Source organism: Micromys minutus, assembly GCF_963924665.1.
Source record: "Micromys minutus genome assembly, chromosome: 22".
NCBI classification, from domain to species: domain Eukaryota; kingdom Metazoa; phylum Chordata; class Mammalia; order Rodentia; family Muridae; genus Micromys; species Micromys minutus.
In genome coordinates this window covers 31568658-31585618 of record NC_137957.1, presented here as the reverse complement: position 1 = coordinate 31585618, position 16961 = coordinate 31568658, and the positions used below count along the sequence as shown (strand labels likewise).

At 35.1% G+C, this 16961-nt stretch overlaps 1 protein-coding gene across 1 annotated transcript in view; it reads right to left on the bottom strand.

Moving 5' to 3' along the window:
• Positions 1 to 1147: 1147 nt before the first annotated feature.
• The window catches only part of TMTC3 (transmembrane O-mannosyltransferase targeting cadherins 3), a 37702-nt gene continuing 21888 nt past the window's right edge, over positions 1148 to 16961 (bottom strand). Inside the window, exons 8-14 of the mRNA XM_080935533.1 lie at positions 16378 to 16526; positions 14659 to 14779; positions 12253 to 12364; positions 8755 to 8858; positions 7558 to 7727; positions 5965 to 6191; positions 1148 to 4895 (exon numbers count right to left, since the gene is read on the bottom strand). Of these exons, the coding sequence (XP_080791659.1) occupies positions 4081 to 4895; positions 5965 to 6191; positions 7558 to 7727; positions 8755 to 8858; positions 12253 to 12364; positions 14659 to 14779; positions 16378 to 16526 (1698 nt within the window). The 3' untranslated portion in view covers positions 1148 to 4080. The remainder of the gene's footprint in view (positions 4896 to 5964; positions 6192 to 7557; positions 7728 to 8754; positions 8859 to 12252; positions 12365 to 14658; positions 14780 to 16377; positions 16527 to 16961) is intronic.

Sequence of the window (16961 nt, the reverse complement as noted above, 5' to 3'; positions counted from 1 at the left end):
TTTTGTTTTGTAGTGCTCTCTCTCTCAGATCCATCCATCCATCCATCCACCGACCCATCCATCCATCCATCCATATCTGGGTTGAATGTGATTATCGCTCCCTTGAATCAGACAGGGCTGCTGTGATGTCATGAATGTGACCCACGAGACCCTCATGGTCCTATTAACATTTCTTGGCAGACCTGGGATTTAGAGATCTCATGGGAATTCCAGGAGTCACAGGCTCAGAAGCTTTCACAGGTTCCTCATCATGGCTGCCTGGCTTTCCAGGGTAACCCAAACCAAAGGTACAAAAAAGATCAAGGTTACTGAGTTCTGAGCACTGAAGTCTTTAAGAGAGGATAAGTTACAATGATTTTTGAGATCTACTTTACTCAAAGCAGAAACAGAAAGTCACCAAATTTATAGAACATAAACTCTTTTTGATGGGAAATATCGACTTCACTGACATAAACACAGAACAGATTTTTGATAAAATGTGTTTTAAAGAGTTTGCCTGAGACAAACTCTTCAGATGTTTCCTAGTCTTTTGCTATGTTCCCAAAAGTAGTAAAGGAGCAAGGCAGTACAATAATCCAGTTATAAGCTTAGTTTTCATTTTAACACATTCCAGAATTATCCTTAGGCTATCTGTGAATAAACATTAGTGCTAAATCTAATTACTTATTTGCTGCCTGAGCATTATGAACAGATATTTTAGCATGTTCATACATCAGGCTGTATTCACCCATTAGCAGAACTAACACTTTATGCTTAAAAAACTAAATGTATATACGAAGTTCTTGAAATGTTTTGTGATTTTAAGTGTACCAGTGCTTTAAACAATATGAAGAAATGAAGTACTTATTGTAAATTATAGGAAGGGTGATGGACTGGATTTAAACCTGGAGAGATGCATGTAAACTTTCTATAAAATTCCAAGTTTGAGTTTAGCCTATTCATTTTCTAATATTTGAAAATGCAGCATTATCAGGAATTATAATGTATGACCTGCTATTGGCAGGCCATTTCTAACAAACTACATGTCGTCAGCTCATTGGTTTCTTTTTGTAGGCACCTTGTTATATACAAAACTTTGTACTTCATTTTAACATCAAAAGACAACCCGGGCAAAAGTTTTAAAAAGTAACAATTTAATAATGAGCATTTAGAAATGTGATACACACAAACAGCATAGTAATATAAAATGCATACAATTTTAAACTATTTTTTTAACAAACTCTTAATATGGATAGGTGACAAGAGTTTTAACAGTTACTGGATATCTGGGGGCTCATTTTAAATATCATTTGGCCATGCAAATAAAAAAATAAATATGACAAATATATGTTTTTTGAAGTATAAATCGACATACAAATCTATATATTCTTAATAGTTTTCATTACAGCATCTTTGAAGCATTCTATAACATGAAGTTGAAAACTCAGATGTAAAGGCATGATATTCTATTAGAACTGTGTAATTCACACACCAAGTACATAAGAGTATACACAAAACATTAAACAGAGAGTGATATATCTATTTATTTTCTTCTTGACATCACTGGTGTCAGAAAAAGTCACACCCCGGGACTTGGCAAGGATGTACATGCCAGTATTCCCAGGCACACAGGGAGCTGCAACAGGATCACTTGAGCCTTTGAGTTCAAGACCTGCATGGGCAACACTTATAAGGCCTGGCCTCAAAGAGGAGGGTTGGTGACTGGGGATACTCACTAGAAAAATTTGAAAATTCCCAATTTTAAATATTAATAGGGAAACAAAAACTATAGTAGCAATTTAGAATTTAACTCCACTTTCTGAGGAGTCATGGAGAAATATAACATGGCTCCTTGAAGATTGTCAGAGCTTTGCTAGAACTTATGGCAACTAGAAACTAGATTTGAAAGATGTTGAAAATTAAACTTTTATCTGCACACAATCCTGTGATAGGCCTTTTCTTTTTCTTTTTAACTGAGATATCCAAAGTGCTAAACCATAAGATAGTAAACTGGGCTTAAAGTGTTTACATTCACTTCTTCAAAATGGCAGCTATGAAGCAGCTCAGGGTGTGAAAATAGTTATTATATCTTCTCATCTGAATAGTTTCAATAAAATTTCATGCACTTAAGAAATAGTAATTTGACCATAAGCAAGGTTGATAAAATTTACTACTTATAATTTCAACAGAATATATTCCTTAGTGGAATTTAAGCCATCAGAACTTAATTGGGTTGTATTACTAATTTACAAATTTAACACAGGAGAAAAAAGGACCTTTCCTAATCTAATTTAGAGCAGTAGTCCTGAGCTCTAATTACAGATGATTCAATTTCAGGAAAGCTCCCGTATGGTTCTACTAAGAAATGAGGTTGGGCATTATTGATTGGTAATAATTAATAATTGATATTCAAGATGGTTGTTATTTAAATAAATTAAAATTCAAGTATGAGTACTTTCTTTGTGACAGACATAATTATGAGTGCTAATAAAATTTTTTTCTACAAAAATTATTGGATATTAAGATTTATCCTAATCACTTGACTAGATATATAAATTTACTAAAATAGTCTCCAAAGTCTTATATTTGCTGTCATAAAAGGGTTCCTTTGACTTTACTTACTGAGCTGTCCTCCACTTAGAATTTTAATTGTGATTATCAGCAAAACTTTTCTAGAGATATACAGAGAGAAAAGTAACTCCATCTTCAAGTTATAGCACATGAGGTATTCTCCACTACATATCTGAAGTCACAAAGATACACTCTAAGAACTGAAAGAAGATACTGCTTTGATGCTTAACAAAATCTCCTGTGTCAAGAACTAACACCCACTGGCTTCAGTACCAGAGTTAAATTATATTAAAACAAAACAAAAAGAAAACTATGTCAGGTCCTCTGGGAAACTAAAAGGAATAGGTCTTTAATACAGAACATGTTTCTTGTGACCTATTTATAAAAGATTTCTTAGAAAACATTACAGAAGGATGGCTTCTAAGACATAATTAGAGGTTAGTTAATTCAAGGGCACTAACAATTTAAACTAAAAGTTTAAAATTTTTATGAAAGATCAGTAGTTTAAATAAATACTTAATAAAATATATACCATAAGAAGAATCTAGCGTTTAAAAATAAATGTCACATTGTTTTGCCTTCAGTTAAACAAAACTGATTGTAGTGGTTTAGGTATGTAAGAATGGTTAAGGTATGAGGTTGGAAACAGGAAGCATTTTAAGTTAAGACTGGAGAGAATAAGATAAAAGATTGCTATAATTACTCTAATGCTTAAAGAATGACTGGGACTTTTCTGCCAAGAAGCAGAAGCCTTTGGGGAGCAAGTGTCAATGAGTAGTCATGGTTATGTAGCTTATGTCAGAGTCCTCAGTGTGAGAGAGAACACAGTATTAGTGAGCACCACTAGGAGTATGTATGTGTAATGCTTTACTTGCTTAATGCTTACATTTTAGAGTGAAGGACAAAAGGCATTCCTAAGCTAACATGTCATCTACGTGATGTATGGTTTACCTTAAAATGTTTTTTTTTTTTTTTTTTAACCATTCCTTTTAAATCCCAATTAAAGAACACATCAAAAACAAAAACCAGTATGCATTTGTAGTAAAATGTCCCTTGGTTTATGGTAAGAATCACTGAAGAATGAATGTCTTCAATGAGTATCAGTCCATTCCTGAATCCAAGGAAGAAAAAAGAAAAAGAGTTAATAAATGGGAATTCACAAACCCCAGTACATTCTGGATTTATCTCCAAAGGTTCTTCTTTGATACCCCATATTATTTCAATTCAGATTAATAGAAACACCAGTACTCCCCCACCCTTTTCTTTCTATAATAAACCCAGATCTTTCTCTTTCTATAATAAGTTTCAAGTTGTGAACTGGAATTGTGATTTCTCTTATAGTCACTCAAATTAAAACTTATATCCTATCTTATAAAACATATCCTGGGACAGATAGGTCTTCAATGAAAATCTCATTTTGATCCTATTAGAGGATCTTATGTAATTTCTGCTTGACATTTTTCAGTTTCAGCAAACACATGATATAGACTGAAGCTCTTGGATACATTGTTACACGATACAGAATTAGTGCTATTCTCCATTTAAAATCCGTTCAATCTCTTCTAGCCTTTTTAAAGCAGCAACTCTTTTCTTCTCAATTTCTTTGATGTCTTTTGTTGTTTTATGGGGAACATCTTGGTCTGCATTTTCTGTTGACTGCTTGTTGGACTTAGAATTTCTGTTATCATTTGTTTTTATGATTTGTGCTGGTCTGGATTCACTGCTGATCTCTCTGACATCCTCAGAAGGGATTTCATCTTTTTTTTCTGTACCTGAAGTCTTATCAACTGGGGACAGTGGCTGCTCCACAATGCCAGAAGAGGAGATTTTATCCCTCACTATACTCAAATGGCGTTGAATATATTCCTCATGAGGTGCTAATGCCAATGTTTCAACTAGGCATCTTTCAGCTTTCAGTAAGTCCTTCTCTTCAAAATATACGACACACAGATTGTGCTTTCCTTGTACATTGCTTGGATCCATTTCCAATATCTTTTCAAAACACTTTTTAGCTCCAGGTATATCCTTCTTTTGGTTCATCAGAATATCTCCTTTTAAAATGAGACCCTTGGTGTGGTCAGGATAGTATCTGAGGAGCTCTTCTAAGATTGGCAATGCCTTTAACTCCTTAGCAGTCTGTGAATACAGGAGTGCTAGGTTAAACAAAGCACTTCTGAAGTCAGGTTGTAACTTGATAGCCTTCTTCATCCAAGTCTCAGCTTCAGAATCCTTTTTGTCATCCATGGCAAGCATCCCCAAATTGAAATAGCCATTAGCATCTTGTGGTTCTTCAATTAGGTAATTCAGAAGCCGTTTTTTAGCTTCAGGTCTGAGTCTAACTTCACCTGAAAGTAATTTAATTTAGAGGACATAAATTATCAATGAATGAAGTATTTAGGTATTTTGTTAGATTACAAAATACAATAAAGCAACTAATTATTATATAAAAACAAAAAAGTAGAAAACAATGTGATTGAAACACTCAAATATATTTATTTCCATTTCAGTCAGTACTTCAGATGCCAAGAGAAGAAAAATCCTTTAGTTTGGAATCTAAGAGGGCATTAGAAAAGACACATGTATGACAAAGGATCTCAAGGATGTGTATTTAAGCTCAGCTGTGTCAGCATTTTGAATTTATACACCAAACAAGTTCTTTAATTTTTCTGGTTTAATTTACTGAATTTTCTAATAATTGTAGAACATGTGTGTGCATGTATATACTTATGTGTATATATGTATATATATATATATATATATATATGTTGGGTAATGAACAATCTTTATTTAGAATATAAAATACTAGCTTTCAATTCATAAAGTTGAAATAAATACATTCAACATGTAATATTTACAACATAAAAATTAATATTGTAAATAATTTATGCTGTTTTGTGAAGGAAAATATTCCCACATAAAATGTTTTAGACATTATTATGATTAATGTTGGTTTACTAAATTATAGGAAGCAGTCAAAATTAGAATAATTTTTGAAAAACAAACATAAAGACATGCAGAGAATTTCCTTTAAAGTCACAGTAAACTAACATGAGATTGAAAATATGATAATTCTCTGGGATCCTTAAACAGAGCTACAATTTTTTTTCACAGTTTCTGTAGTATTTAGACTTTATATGTACTGTGTTTATATAAATAAAATGATATTATATGCTAGTTTGGTATTAGCTGATGGCTTATGAAAAGTTAGTTTTACCTTATGCTAGAAAAATGTGCAAGTAGAACTGTCACATATGCCTCTCTATGTCACTTGAAAGGACTTTATGTCAAGTATTTTAAATATTCTTATTATAAGTTGTGTTATGTACATTACTTTGCACTAAACAGCCTGTCCACAAAATATTTATTATGGGTTTTACTATATTTTGACTAGATAGACGTGTTTCGGAAACTTACCTGATTCCTGCATTAGAATAGCAGAATTGAACAGCGCTAGCTTATGTTTGGGATTTAGTTCCAAAGCCCGATTAAAGTTCTTCAGAGCTTCATTTGGTTCTTTAAGTTCAATATAAACAATGGCCAAATTGTACCACAGATCTGCATTGTTTCTGTCCAGCTCTAGTGCTTTAAGATATGCTTCCTTTGCTTTGAGAGGCTTATTCATTTTTAAAAGCAACTCCCCCCTGTGGGAAACAAACACACAAGGTTCTTACTCTTTTACTATGCCTCATCATAAAATATAATATATCATAAAACCTTTTTAAATAAAAAGTCTCTTTAAAAAAAATCACTTTCTGAAACTAGCCTAAAGTCTGAACTCCATTCCAGCAAATCTAGTGCATATGCTTTCAGATACTGTAAAGGAAGCCACGTGCATGACTAACAGTCAATGTGAGAAGCAATCAGAGGGCGGCAGAGAAGTGGCGCTCATGGATGAAATTTTTAAAAAAGACAAGAGCAGCTAATTACAGTGGCAGGTCAGTAAATCAGATAATAACACAGGAACACTTGAAAAAATGTTGCTGTTACTGGGAGTTCTCGTCTTTAAATCTGATATAAGTCTCACTGTATAATTAGCAGAGACTTTAAAATGTGAAATTTGCATATGTATTAACTTGGTCTCCTTCAAAGTATTCTTATATAATGACTATCTAAAAGCAGATAGACAGACTAATAGAATGAACTGAATTTCCAAATGGTTGGTCAGGAGAGCAATTGTGCCACCTACAGGTAGCTCTCAGGAACACACTTGAGCCACACAGCTTCAAAACCATCTACCTTTCCATATGGTTCCACTTTAAGTTTGAGAACTTAAAAAAGTCATTCTGCTTAAAATTAGTGAAGTTATTTTTACTAAGTTAAATATGGCAACTTCCAGACAGACATGAGAACAAGGCTACTGTTTTAATGCAGACTACCGAAGCCTTTATGAAACAATGACTAATGGATGAGGAAAAACCAAAGACAATTTCTGCTTTAAGGATAGATTTTAATCTCAAAAAACTAACTTCAGAATATATTTTCCACAAAGAAACAATGCTACAAATTATGATAAGTTTCATGCTCAATATATAAAGCAAAGTTTCACATGCAATGTTCCTTAAGTATAAAAATGATGTTTCTATGAGAATATAAAAAATATTCGCGTGTATCAGACATCTTTTTCTTTACTGTCAGAAAAGATATCTTTTGTGACAAAGGTAGCGCGCGCGCGCGCGCGCACACACACACACACACACACATACACACACACACACACACACACACACACACAAACGGGGGGGGGGCCACAGGACTAATACTGTCTATGAGACACGAGTGGAATATGGAGTTGCTTATAGAACTTTATCAAATTGAACCTACGTCAGCTACTGTAATGATGCTCTTGTCAGTTTCAAATTACTCATGTGTGACTGTCGGTCTACTACAAGGTACAACACACCCTTCATGCATACAGCTGTGAACATTAAAAGAACTCCATGGTAATTTAGTTGAAACATACATGCAAGATACAGCTTCTAGTTTACAGAGGTAACTCTGAAGTGATACCTGCTAATGTAAGCCTGCTTGAAGTCTGGCCTCATGCTGATTGCCTGTCGGTACAGCTGATCCGCTTCTTCCAGGCGGGACTCATTTGCTCGAATAAGGTTGGCCAGGTTGATATAAACATTTAGGTGATTAGGGGCAATTCTGGCTGCATATTTTTTACCAGGAATAATCTGTTTAAGAGAAAAGCATGTTTGCGTATTTGATAGTACAGCAGCAAATAAAAACAACAAGAAAGTTTTCCTAGTGACTTATTTCAATTGACATGGAATAGGATTTTGCTGAAAGTTTTACTAATATGACAAAATACATCATAAAAATGTAAAAAGCAAGCAGGGCATGCATGGTTGCATATGTCTTTAATCTGAGCATGACAGAAGCAAATGGAGTTCTGTGAGTTAAGAGGCCAGCTTGTTTACAAAAAGAGCATGTCACGTCTCATGCACGCACGCATGCACACAGAAGTAAGCACTTACAAGCATCTGAAAATAGTTAATACAATTTTTGACACTGAAAGACATATATTGGTTTCACTCATACCAGCCATGAATGATTTCTGGCTTTTTGTTTACACTTATTTTTATTAAGTCAGATAAATCAGAAGCTTTAGAGGTCAATGTTTTCATAGTCTACAGCACAAGATAATAATCCATTTCAATCCGACTATACACTTTGTTAACTATAGCGAGGTCACAAAAATTATTTATTTCTTGACTGCAATAGTAGGGCAGCTAGTTTTATCTTACAGTCATATTAAAACTTTACTTGTTTAGTAAAGTTGTACAATAAATTGATCTGATAATTCAAGTTAATTGTTATACATCATACATACATGGATCTTTGATACTATATATCGTGACCTTTAACCTGTATCACTGTGACAGCCGATTAGCACAACGAAGCAGCAGAGGTGCAGCCACTGCTTTACAACTTGCTTTCATTGCTCTGATAGTAGTAAGTTTGACCTTACTATTTAAGGTACATGAATTACAATCTCTTCCTTTAGCCATTTTGGTACTTTATAATCAGCATCATTTACGTTCTAAGAGTCAGTTTTTACACATTAACCGTAACACACTTTTTAAAAAAATACTTTGAGCAAGCAATTATATCTAAGGACTGGGTCAGAATAGACTACCGCTTGTTACCAATGAGCTATGTAAGTCTTTTCGCATGGACACAGTAAAGTAGACAATTTACCTGGGGCATTAGTGATTTTGCCAACATATAAGATTCTTCAGCTTCTTTAGTTCTGTTTAAGTTTTTATAAGTTCTTCCTACATTCATGTGGGCACCAATGTCATCTAAAACAAAACAGAACACTTATGGCAAACACACTAGGCTTTACTCAGCGCAACCACTGGAAGACAGGCTTTCAGAGACAAGCAAGAGTGTGTGAGGAGGGATGGCCCTGCTTTCTGGGAAGTTCTTCAAAAACAACTTGTCATAACATCCAGCTGACAGGACTGACAGACACAACAGAAGGACCTTGAGCAGTATAAGGACAGAGTGCACACAACATGGGAAACTTCCTGAGTGCATCTTGAGGTTTAGGGCAAGAAAGAGAAAGGGAACAGAACACTTTACATGTTACTGCATCCCACTACCAACGGCTTGTTTCTACTTCCTCAATCTTACAGTTTGGGAAACCACTAAAAATACAGCTCAGTTTTACAAGTGAAAATGACAACAGTTAATTCCTATAATTAGAACATGGGTTTAAATAACAAATATGTACCTTGGTAGAATTATTACTAAGGAAAGAAAAAACTTGTATTTAAGAAGTTTCTCTTATAATTCTCTTATAAATTATGATACATTCTTATATAACGTATTTAAAGAATTTTAAAGTTATGTTAACATCAGAATGTCAAGAATTTACATCTCATTTTCTGATATGGAAAATAAAATGCATAATAAATTTATTTAGGGGGACAATAACTATGCATGTTTACGAAGGATGAGGGCTAATTATACAATAGTTTAAAAAAGACATAGTCCTAATAGCTTTTTCAAAGATTTGGATTAAGATAAAAGGAGGGGAGATTTTAAATCAGACAGTCTTTACTCAACATCAATATCTAGCAGACATGGCAGGGTTTCAGTGATGACTCTACCAGCCTGCCACACTGAGGATTTGCAACGAGGACACATAGGGGACAACCTTATATATTGTGTGTTATTCTCCAAGAAGGAGAGCAACAGTCCTAAGATCTTGCTATGTGAGGCTCTTTTTGATTCAACAGAGTGCAAGCACAAAACTGTCAAAAAGGAATAAGTGGTAAAAACCAAATGTTCCTAATAATTTTGCTTCTAATAACCCTGAACTGCAAATAATCCAACAATCCATGAACAGATAAGTGGCTGGACAAAGTGGTATGTCCACATGTAGAAGTACTAGTCAGTCACACAAAAGTATTTTTTTTTCAGAATTTATGTACAACATTGATGATCAACAAATACACACACACACACACACACACACACACACACACACACACACACACTCACACACACATAGCAACAAAAATTTTAAAATGACAAAAATTCTAGAATAAAAATCTAAGACTAAATAAAATAAATTAGAATCACTACATTTGGTGAATTTGTATATAGGACCAATCAGATGATGCAAGTGTAAAACATGAAGTGAATGTTTATGCTGCCACAAGGAAGCCCTGCATTTTAAATAAATTACTATTTCAAAGAACCTGAACTATAAGCATATGTGAACCTCACAGGAAAGCTATGGAAGGTAATGCACACAAACATGTGCTGTCACTCAGAAGGAAGGAGCTTGGGAGGGAGGCTGTGCGGCTGGTTAGAGCCTAGTGCAGACAGCAAAGTATGTAAGGTAGAAGACAGATGGGAGGAGAAAAATACCTTCGAGGCTCAAGAAGATACATAACTCAAAGAGGAGATATAGGGCACATACGCCATATTTCAAGCAAAACTAGACTATATAAACACTAAGAAAGATAGATTAGCAACAGTTACATTTCTGTAACCGGTTATTCACCCTGTTCTAATTGAATTTTGTTTTGTCTTAATGACATGGTAACTGTCCTTAGTATGGTGACTATGACCATTTCTTACCCTGTGCAAATGGGGCCTGGAGGAAGAGTAGGTGTTACCCTTAACCTGTTTTTATTCCAGACAACTCTCAATGCTGTACAAAACCACACTCTACACTGATAATTAATAAACTGTTTATCTGCTTTCATTTTCTACAGCTACCAATATTTTACTCACAGATCCTGAATCTCCTGGGCTCTAACATTACCACTTTCAAATTCTTTAATTTCAGCAATTTACAAACATGTAACTACTGTTTTTGTGAGACACGGGCTCTCTACAGCCCTAGCCATCCTAGAACTTACCACTAAGATAGATCAAGCTGGTTCTGACCTCAGAGATCTACCTGCCTCTGCCTTCCCATAGGGAGTGCCACTTCAGGGAACATATATGTTATTTTCTAACACTGTGGCCTTGATGTTATTTCTTTCAATAAGCTTCACCCCTTTCCTACCTTAACACTCAGTTCAAAGGTCACACATTTTCAAAATAGAAAAAAAAAAGGCAGTGCTCGCCGCCACTGGACCATTTGTGGAATAGTCAGAATATGGAGATTGTTCTACAGAATAGAATGATGACATCTGGTGGTACTGGTAGTTGGATACAACTCTTGGTGAAATAATTCTGCATACCAGAAATGTCAAGAGCACTCTTGAAAAATGCTGCTGTTCCAGTTACACACTACTCAGATGCCATCATTTTGTTAGACAGATCTGATCTTATCTTTTTTCTCCCATCCCTTTTGATTCAATTTGGATTATAAACAGTTATTATAACTGAGCCCTTAGCCTTTTTCTTCCTTAGTAAAACACATCTGAAAAATATTCTAATCCTTAGTAACAGAGTAATGCATTGCTACAAGAACATTCATTACCTTAGCTGGGAAGTAAGAGGAGAAAACCACTTAACTGTATCAATTGACTTAATTTTCAGTTATTACTAATTTAGGGTGGTGAAGATGGTTGGCAACTGTATTTTTCTAGCTGCCTACCTTTGCTTCATGTAGATACATCATGAGAGCTTACTAGGAATGTACAATTTCAGGTGGTATCTAAATCTGCACCAGACTGGCCAGGAGAACAAGATCTCTAGGTTTCTATGCACATGAAGGTTTAGAAGCACTGTCTTACATGAGCATTTTTGCCTTCTCTCTTGTTCTCACATCTCAAACGAGTTCTTTCCTTTCCTTTCTACTGGTGATTTTACTTTTCACTGAGGAAACAGAAGCAAACAGAAGGCAACTTCAGGTTACTCCATATTATTCACTCACCGCTTATCCACCGTCCACACTATGCCTTGTTGGTCACTACAGTTGATTCTAGGTCCTAAGAGGAAAGTAGCCTGTACACCAGATGCTGTCTCTCCCCACTGCTGTGTTATTACTTTTCTCACCTATACTGTATATGCTGAGAAATGCCAGTTTCGCCCATTTTAACAGTCTGTCATTCTGTCATTCTTTCGCCTGGCACCTGAGCTTTCAGTATGCTACACCCTTTACATCTTTCTTTACAGTGTCATCAATAACTTCCTTTACTCCCTTGATCTCAGCTAACAAAAACTGCCCCCCCTCACTTCATCCAATGTCTAGACTGCCGTTTGCCAATTACAGCAAATAGTGCTTACCTGGCTGAACATGGGTGGCCTGCAAAAAATATTTCAAAGCTTTCTCAAAGTTTTTCTCGTTTTCCAGAGCATGACCCACATTATTCCATAATTTGGCATTATTCTTATTTACCTTAACACAAATAAAAACAGAATAAATTATAATTAGAAAAATCAACAACAAAATCCAAAAAAGCCCCAGTTCAACAGACATTTGTTTGGTAAAGTACTGGGAATGGAATGTTTTATAGAAATATTCCTAGAAATGAGACATAAGCCTATGTAGTCTGCCCTTCCTCTCACAGGGTAGTTCTCAACCTTCCTAATGGTGCAATTCCTTAAAAGAGTTTCTCATGTCATGATGATCACCAACCACAAAATTATTTTCATTGCTACTTCACAACTGTACTTTTCCAACTGTTATGAATCAAAATATAAATGTTTTCTTATGGTTTTAGGTGACCCCCATGAAGCGTATTTATTTGACTGACCCCTTCAAGGGGTTGTCTTACAGGCTGAGAATAACTGCTTTAACATACTGCAAAAAAAACACCCAGCAGTTTGACTTCATTTATGTATCAGAAATGTTCCCAACGTTTTTCTGATTGGAGCACAATCCTGTTTGAAAACTACTGCTGTAGTACTTACATTCTGTGAGGAGAGAAGATACTGGGATATGAGAGTATATTAAGAGACTGTATTGATGGCTTATTTTTAGGTGAGACATATTTAGAGCTATTATGTAGTTTATTATGGAAACAGAAATGCTGAGATTAAAGTTGTGAAATCCATCTGTGATTTCACAGATGGGTGGAGAGCAGGATATATCTATATCTATGTATCTATATCTATCTATCTATCTATCTATCTATCTATCTATCTATCTATCTATCTATCTATCTATCTATCTATCTACAAAAGGAACTGCAGTGACTGGAACCAAAGGTTTATACAGTGTGCTGAGGACGTAGGCAAACAAAATCCCTAATAATTATGAGATACCATCAGCATTAAAAATCATGGATTAACAGTGTGGTAGTGATGCTTTGCTTATCTATCTAGCTAGGAGGGCTAGAAAGCTGCATGGTCAGGAAGTCAATTCACTCTTAAGTAGGCACACATAAAGATACCCCATAAAATACTAGATTAAAGCAGATATTCTAAAGCTACATAATGGGAAATAAAGTAGTAGTCAAAAAGAGGGGCTGGAGAAATGGCCTAGCAGATTAAAGCAAGGAATGCTCGCACAGGAACTGGAGTTTGGTTCCTAGCATACATATCAGGCAGCTATTACCTGCCTGACACTTTAGCTTCAGTGGAATCCAACACCTCTAGCCTCAGTGAGCATCTGAATTCACATATACATACTCAGACAGATATCTACATCTATACATAATTAGAAAAAAATAATGGGAAATATGAGTTTAGAGATTTGTAAAGGATAAGATAGGAAACATTTAGGGAAATATCTATTGATAACTTTAAAAATGTATATGTATGTTTTTTTATTAGTTATTTTGTTTATTTCTATTTTGGATGTTATCCCCCTTCCCCGTTTCCTCTCCAAAACCCCCCAGCCCACTCCTCCTCCCTCCACGAGGGTGCTTCCCCACCCACCCGCCCATTTCTGCCCTAGCATTCCCCTATTCTGGGGCATCGAGCCTTCACAGGACCAGGGGTCTACCCTCCCTCTGATGTCAGTCAAGGCCATCCACTTCTACATATGCAGCTGAAGCCGTGGGTTCCCACAATGTGTAGTCTTTGGTTGGTGGTTTAGTCCCTGGGAGTTCTGCAGTGTCTGGTTGGTTGATATTGTTGTTCTTCCTATGGGGTTGCAAACCTCTTCAGCTCCTTCAGTTCTTCCCCTAACTCCTCCATTGGGGACCCCTGCTCTGTCTGACAGTTGGTAGCGAGCATCCCCACCTGTACTGGTAAGGCTCTGTGTGTATTTTTTTTTTTTTTTTAATATAATTCTGCTGAACAGCTCCATTCCTTCACAAAGTAGGGTGACACTTTTATGCACTTCATCTCACGGAATTAATGATGCAGTGCTTACAGAACTCATTTTATATACCATTTATAAAAACTAAGCTACTAATTAAGTGTATGATGCTATTTCCTACCCGACAATCTTGCTATCAAGCCATTGAAAGGTTAAAAAAAAAAGTGTCCCCTAAGAACTAAGAAAATATGGTCTTATATCTAAATATTTTCCCATATGAACTTTAAGTAAATCAATAAATATATAAATGTATATATCCATACTTTGAGCATCTAATTAAGTAGTAACTTAGAGAGTTTGGTTAAGGTATATACTATATAAAAACAATGCATTACTTCTTGGTTAAAATTAAATGTCTGCCTAAGTGTGGTAAATATAGTTTTACAAATACACATGTTCCTGTTCTCTGAATAAAAATACTTTACCTTTAAGGCTGACATAAACAATGTATATTCTGACTCCCAGTCCCAATTCCTATGGAGTGTTTTCAAGGCATGGGTTAGTATCACCATGGATAGACAAACCCATGAGAGCTTTTTCAGTACACTGTTGAAAAGATAAAAACAGGGAAAAGTAAGGTCTTCGTCACCAAAAGTATTTTTCCTTAGAAGAGATAAGAAATAAAATTGTTTTAAAATATGTGCTTGAATTCATTCTAATGACTTTACACATTTAAAGAACACCCCCAAATTAGATATTATGAAGATGGCCCACCAACTGAGACTTGACTTATATTTTATTCTTTGGAATTTGTTACAAAATTCCCACAGGACAGCAAAGTCTGAGGATGCTCAAGGCCCTCCACTAAGATGATAAACATTTATAGAGAACCTACACAACCCTTTCATGTATTTTAAGCAATACCCAACAAGTATGTAAGAGTTAACACTTTACTGTTAATATAAACATTACATTTGTATGTTAACAATGTAAATAATGACATGTAACCAGTCTACATACTTTCTGTAAAAATTTTTCTGTAATAATTTTTCAAAATATACTTGATCTGTAAAGCTGTATCATGAACAAAGAGAGAAAGTTAACTCCATACTCTAATGTGTTAGTCACTATTTCTAAAGCTGTGTTTAAGTCCGTGGTTTAAAAACGGATGAAGTTTGAATTGCCACCTTTAGTGTTCCGTGTCCTTCATGTCACTGTGTACAACTGGGTAGTTGAGTTTAGAAAGGTCACCCTCACTCCTGACTCTTTAAAAAGTGTTTGCTCACAGGCTATACTACAGGCTCTTCTACACTTTGAATCACTTCATTTATACTTCTCAGAACTGTCTGTTAAAACAGAGAAAAACCTGTGAAACAGATTCAGATCACAACACTTAGGCTAACAGCTGACATCCAATTCTTCACTAACAACAGGATGATTACTTCAGTCTCTATCATCCCAGTGTTAATGCTGAGTCTGTCTGTGCTTTGTGCCTGACATGATTCAATTTCTCATTTTGACAGATCCACCTATGCAGAACAGAATAGTATGGATCACACAATCATTGGCAAAACTGTACTATCATTGGCAGAATTAAGACGAAATAGGATTTACATGTGAAAAACTAGGTACGGGATGCTATAAAACCCATGTAAATAATTTTTAAATAAAAGTATTGATTGGGTATAAGAGGAATCAATTTGTATTATAGAGAAAAGTCTGATGTCAATCAAAATTTAGTATTGTATTAGTATTTTTTATCAGAAATTTGCTTGATATGACAATTTTATTGATACAGTAAATGTATATAATACCTACGATTATGAGTTTCTAAGCATACTGTTCTTTAATTGGTAATACAACAAAAATACCCTATGATGCTAAACACATTTTATATACATTCAAGGTGGTTCACTCCAACAGTGTGGAAATGCTCATCTGGGCATCAGTAAATGCAGCACTGTTTTTGCACGAGCCTACTCAGGTTGTTGTCTTGGGCTGTATGTAACAAACTATGTAGAGAGAACACAGGATGAATAGGTGGCGAAGAGCTTTCTAACATGAATTATAGCTATAGAGATGGAAAGACTGAAAGTATGGCTTACAAAACTGAGCAACAAGAAGACTAAAATACTAACACTTTAAATTTCAATGTATTTGATTTTAACTTTAATAGCCATTAAACAAACTAGCATTTAGCTCACCTTCTGTTTGAAATCTTTTGCCATCCATGGGCTACTAAAATACAAAACCCCATGCTAGGAACATATAGTACTCGCTCAGCAACAACGAATCCAACAGGAAAGAACAGGTTTGATGCAGGAATAAATGGTAAGGCCATTAAACAAAGCGCCTAGAATGAAAAAGAGGACAGCCTGTTCAATTAAACAACACAGATGAAGAACAGGCATGTATAATGTACTTGGAGTAAATGAGTTTGTAGACTATTTTAGAATACACTGTCATGAATAATGAATACAAAGACCACATTGGGGTGATAATAAACATCAGGATGTACATCGGGAAGATATGAAGGGAGTTCTGGTTAATTCTGGAGTTTACTTTGCAAGACTGCCAATAAAATGAGTCATTACTTGATACTGAATCCTGTACCTTCTACAGCACTGAAGTTATGGAAACCTAATTAGCAATACTTGTTCTGTGAGCAATATGACTTTTAGCAAAAGTTGACTACTGAAGTTCACTTAGTTAAATTAAAAATTACTTTAAAAATGTTTTGGGAATAGCACATTCAACTATATAGTAAGCAAAAATATCCAATGAAAAA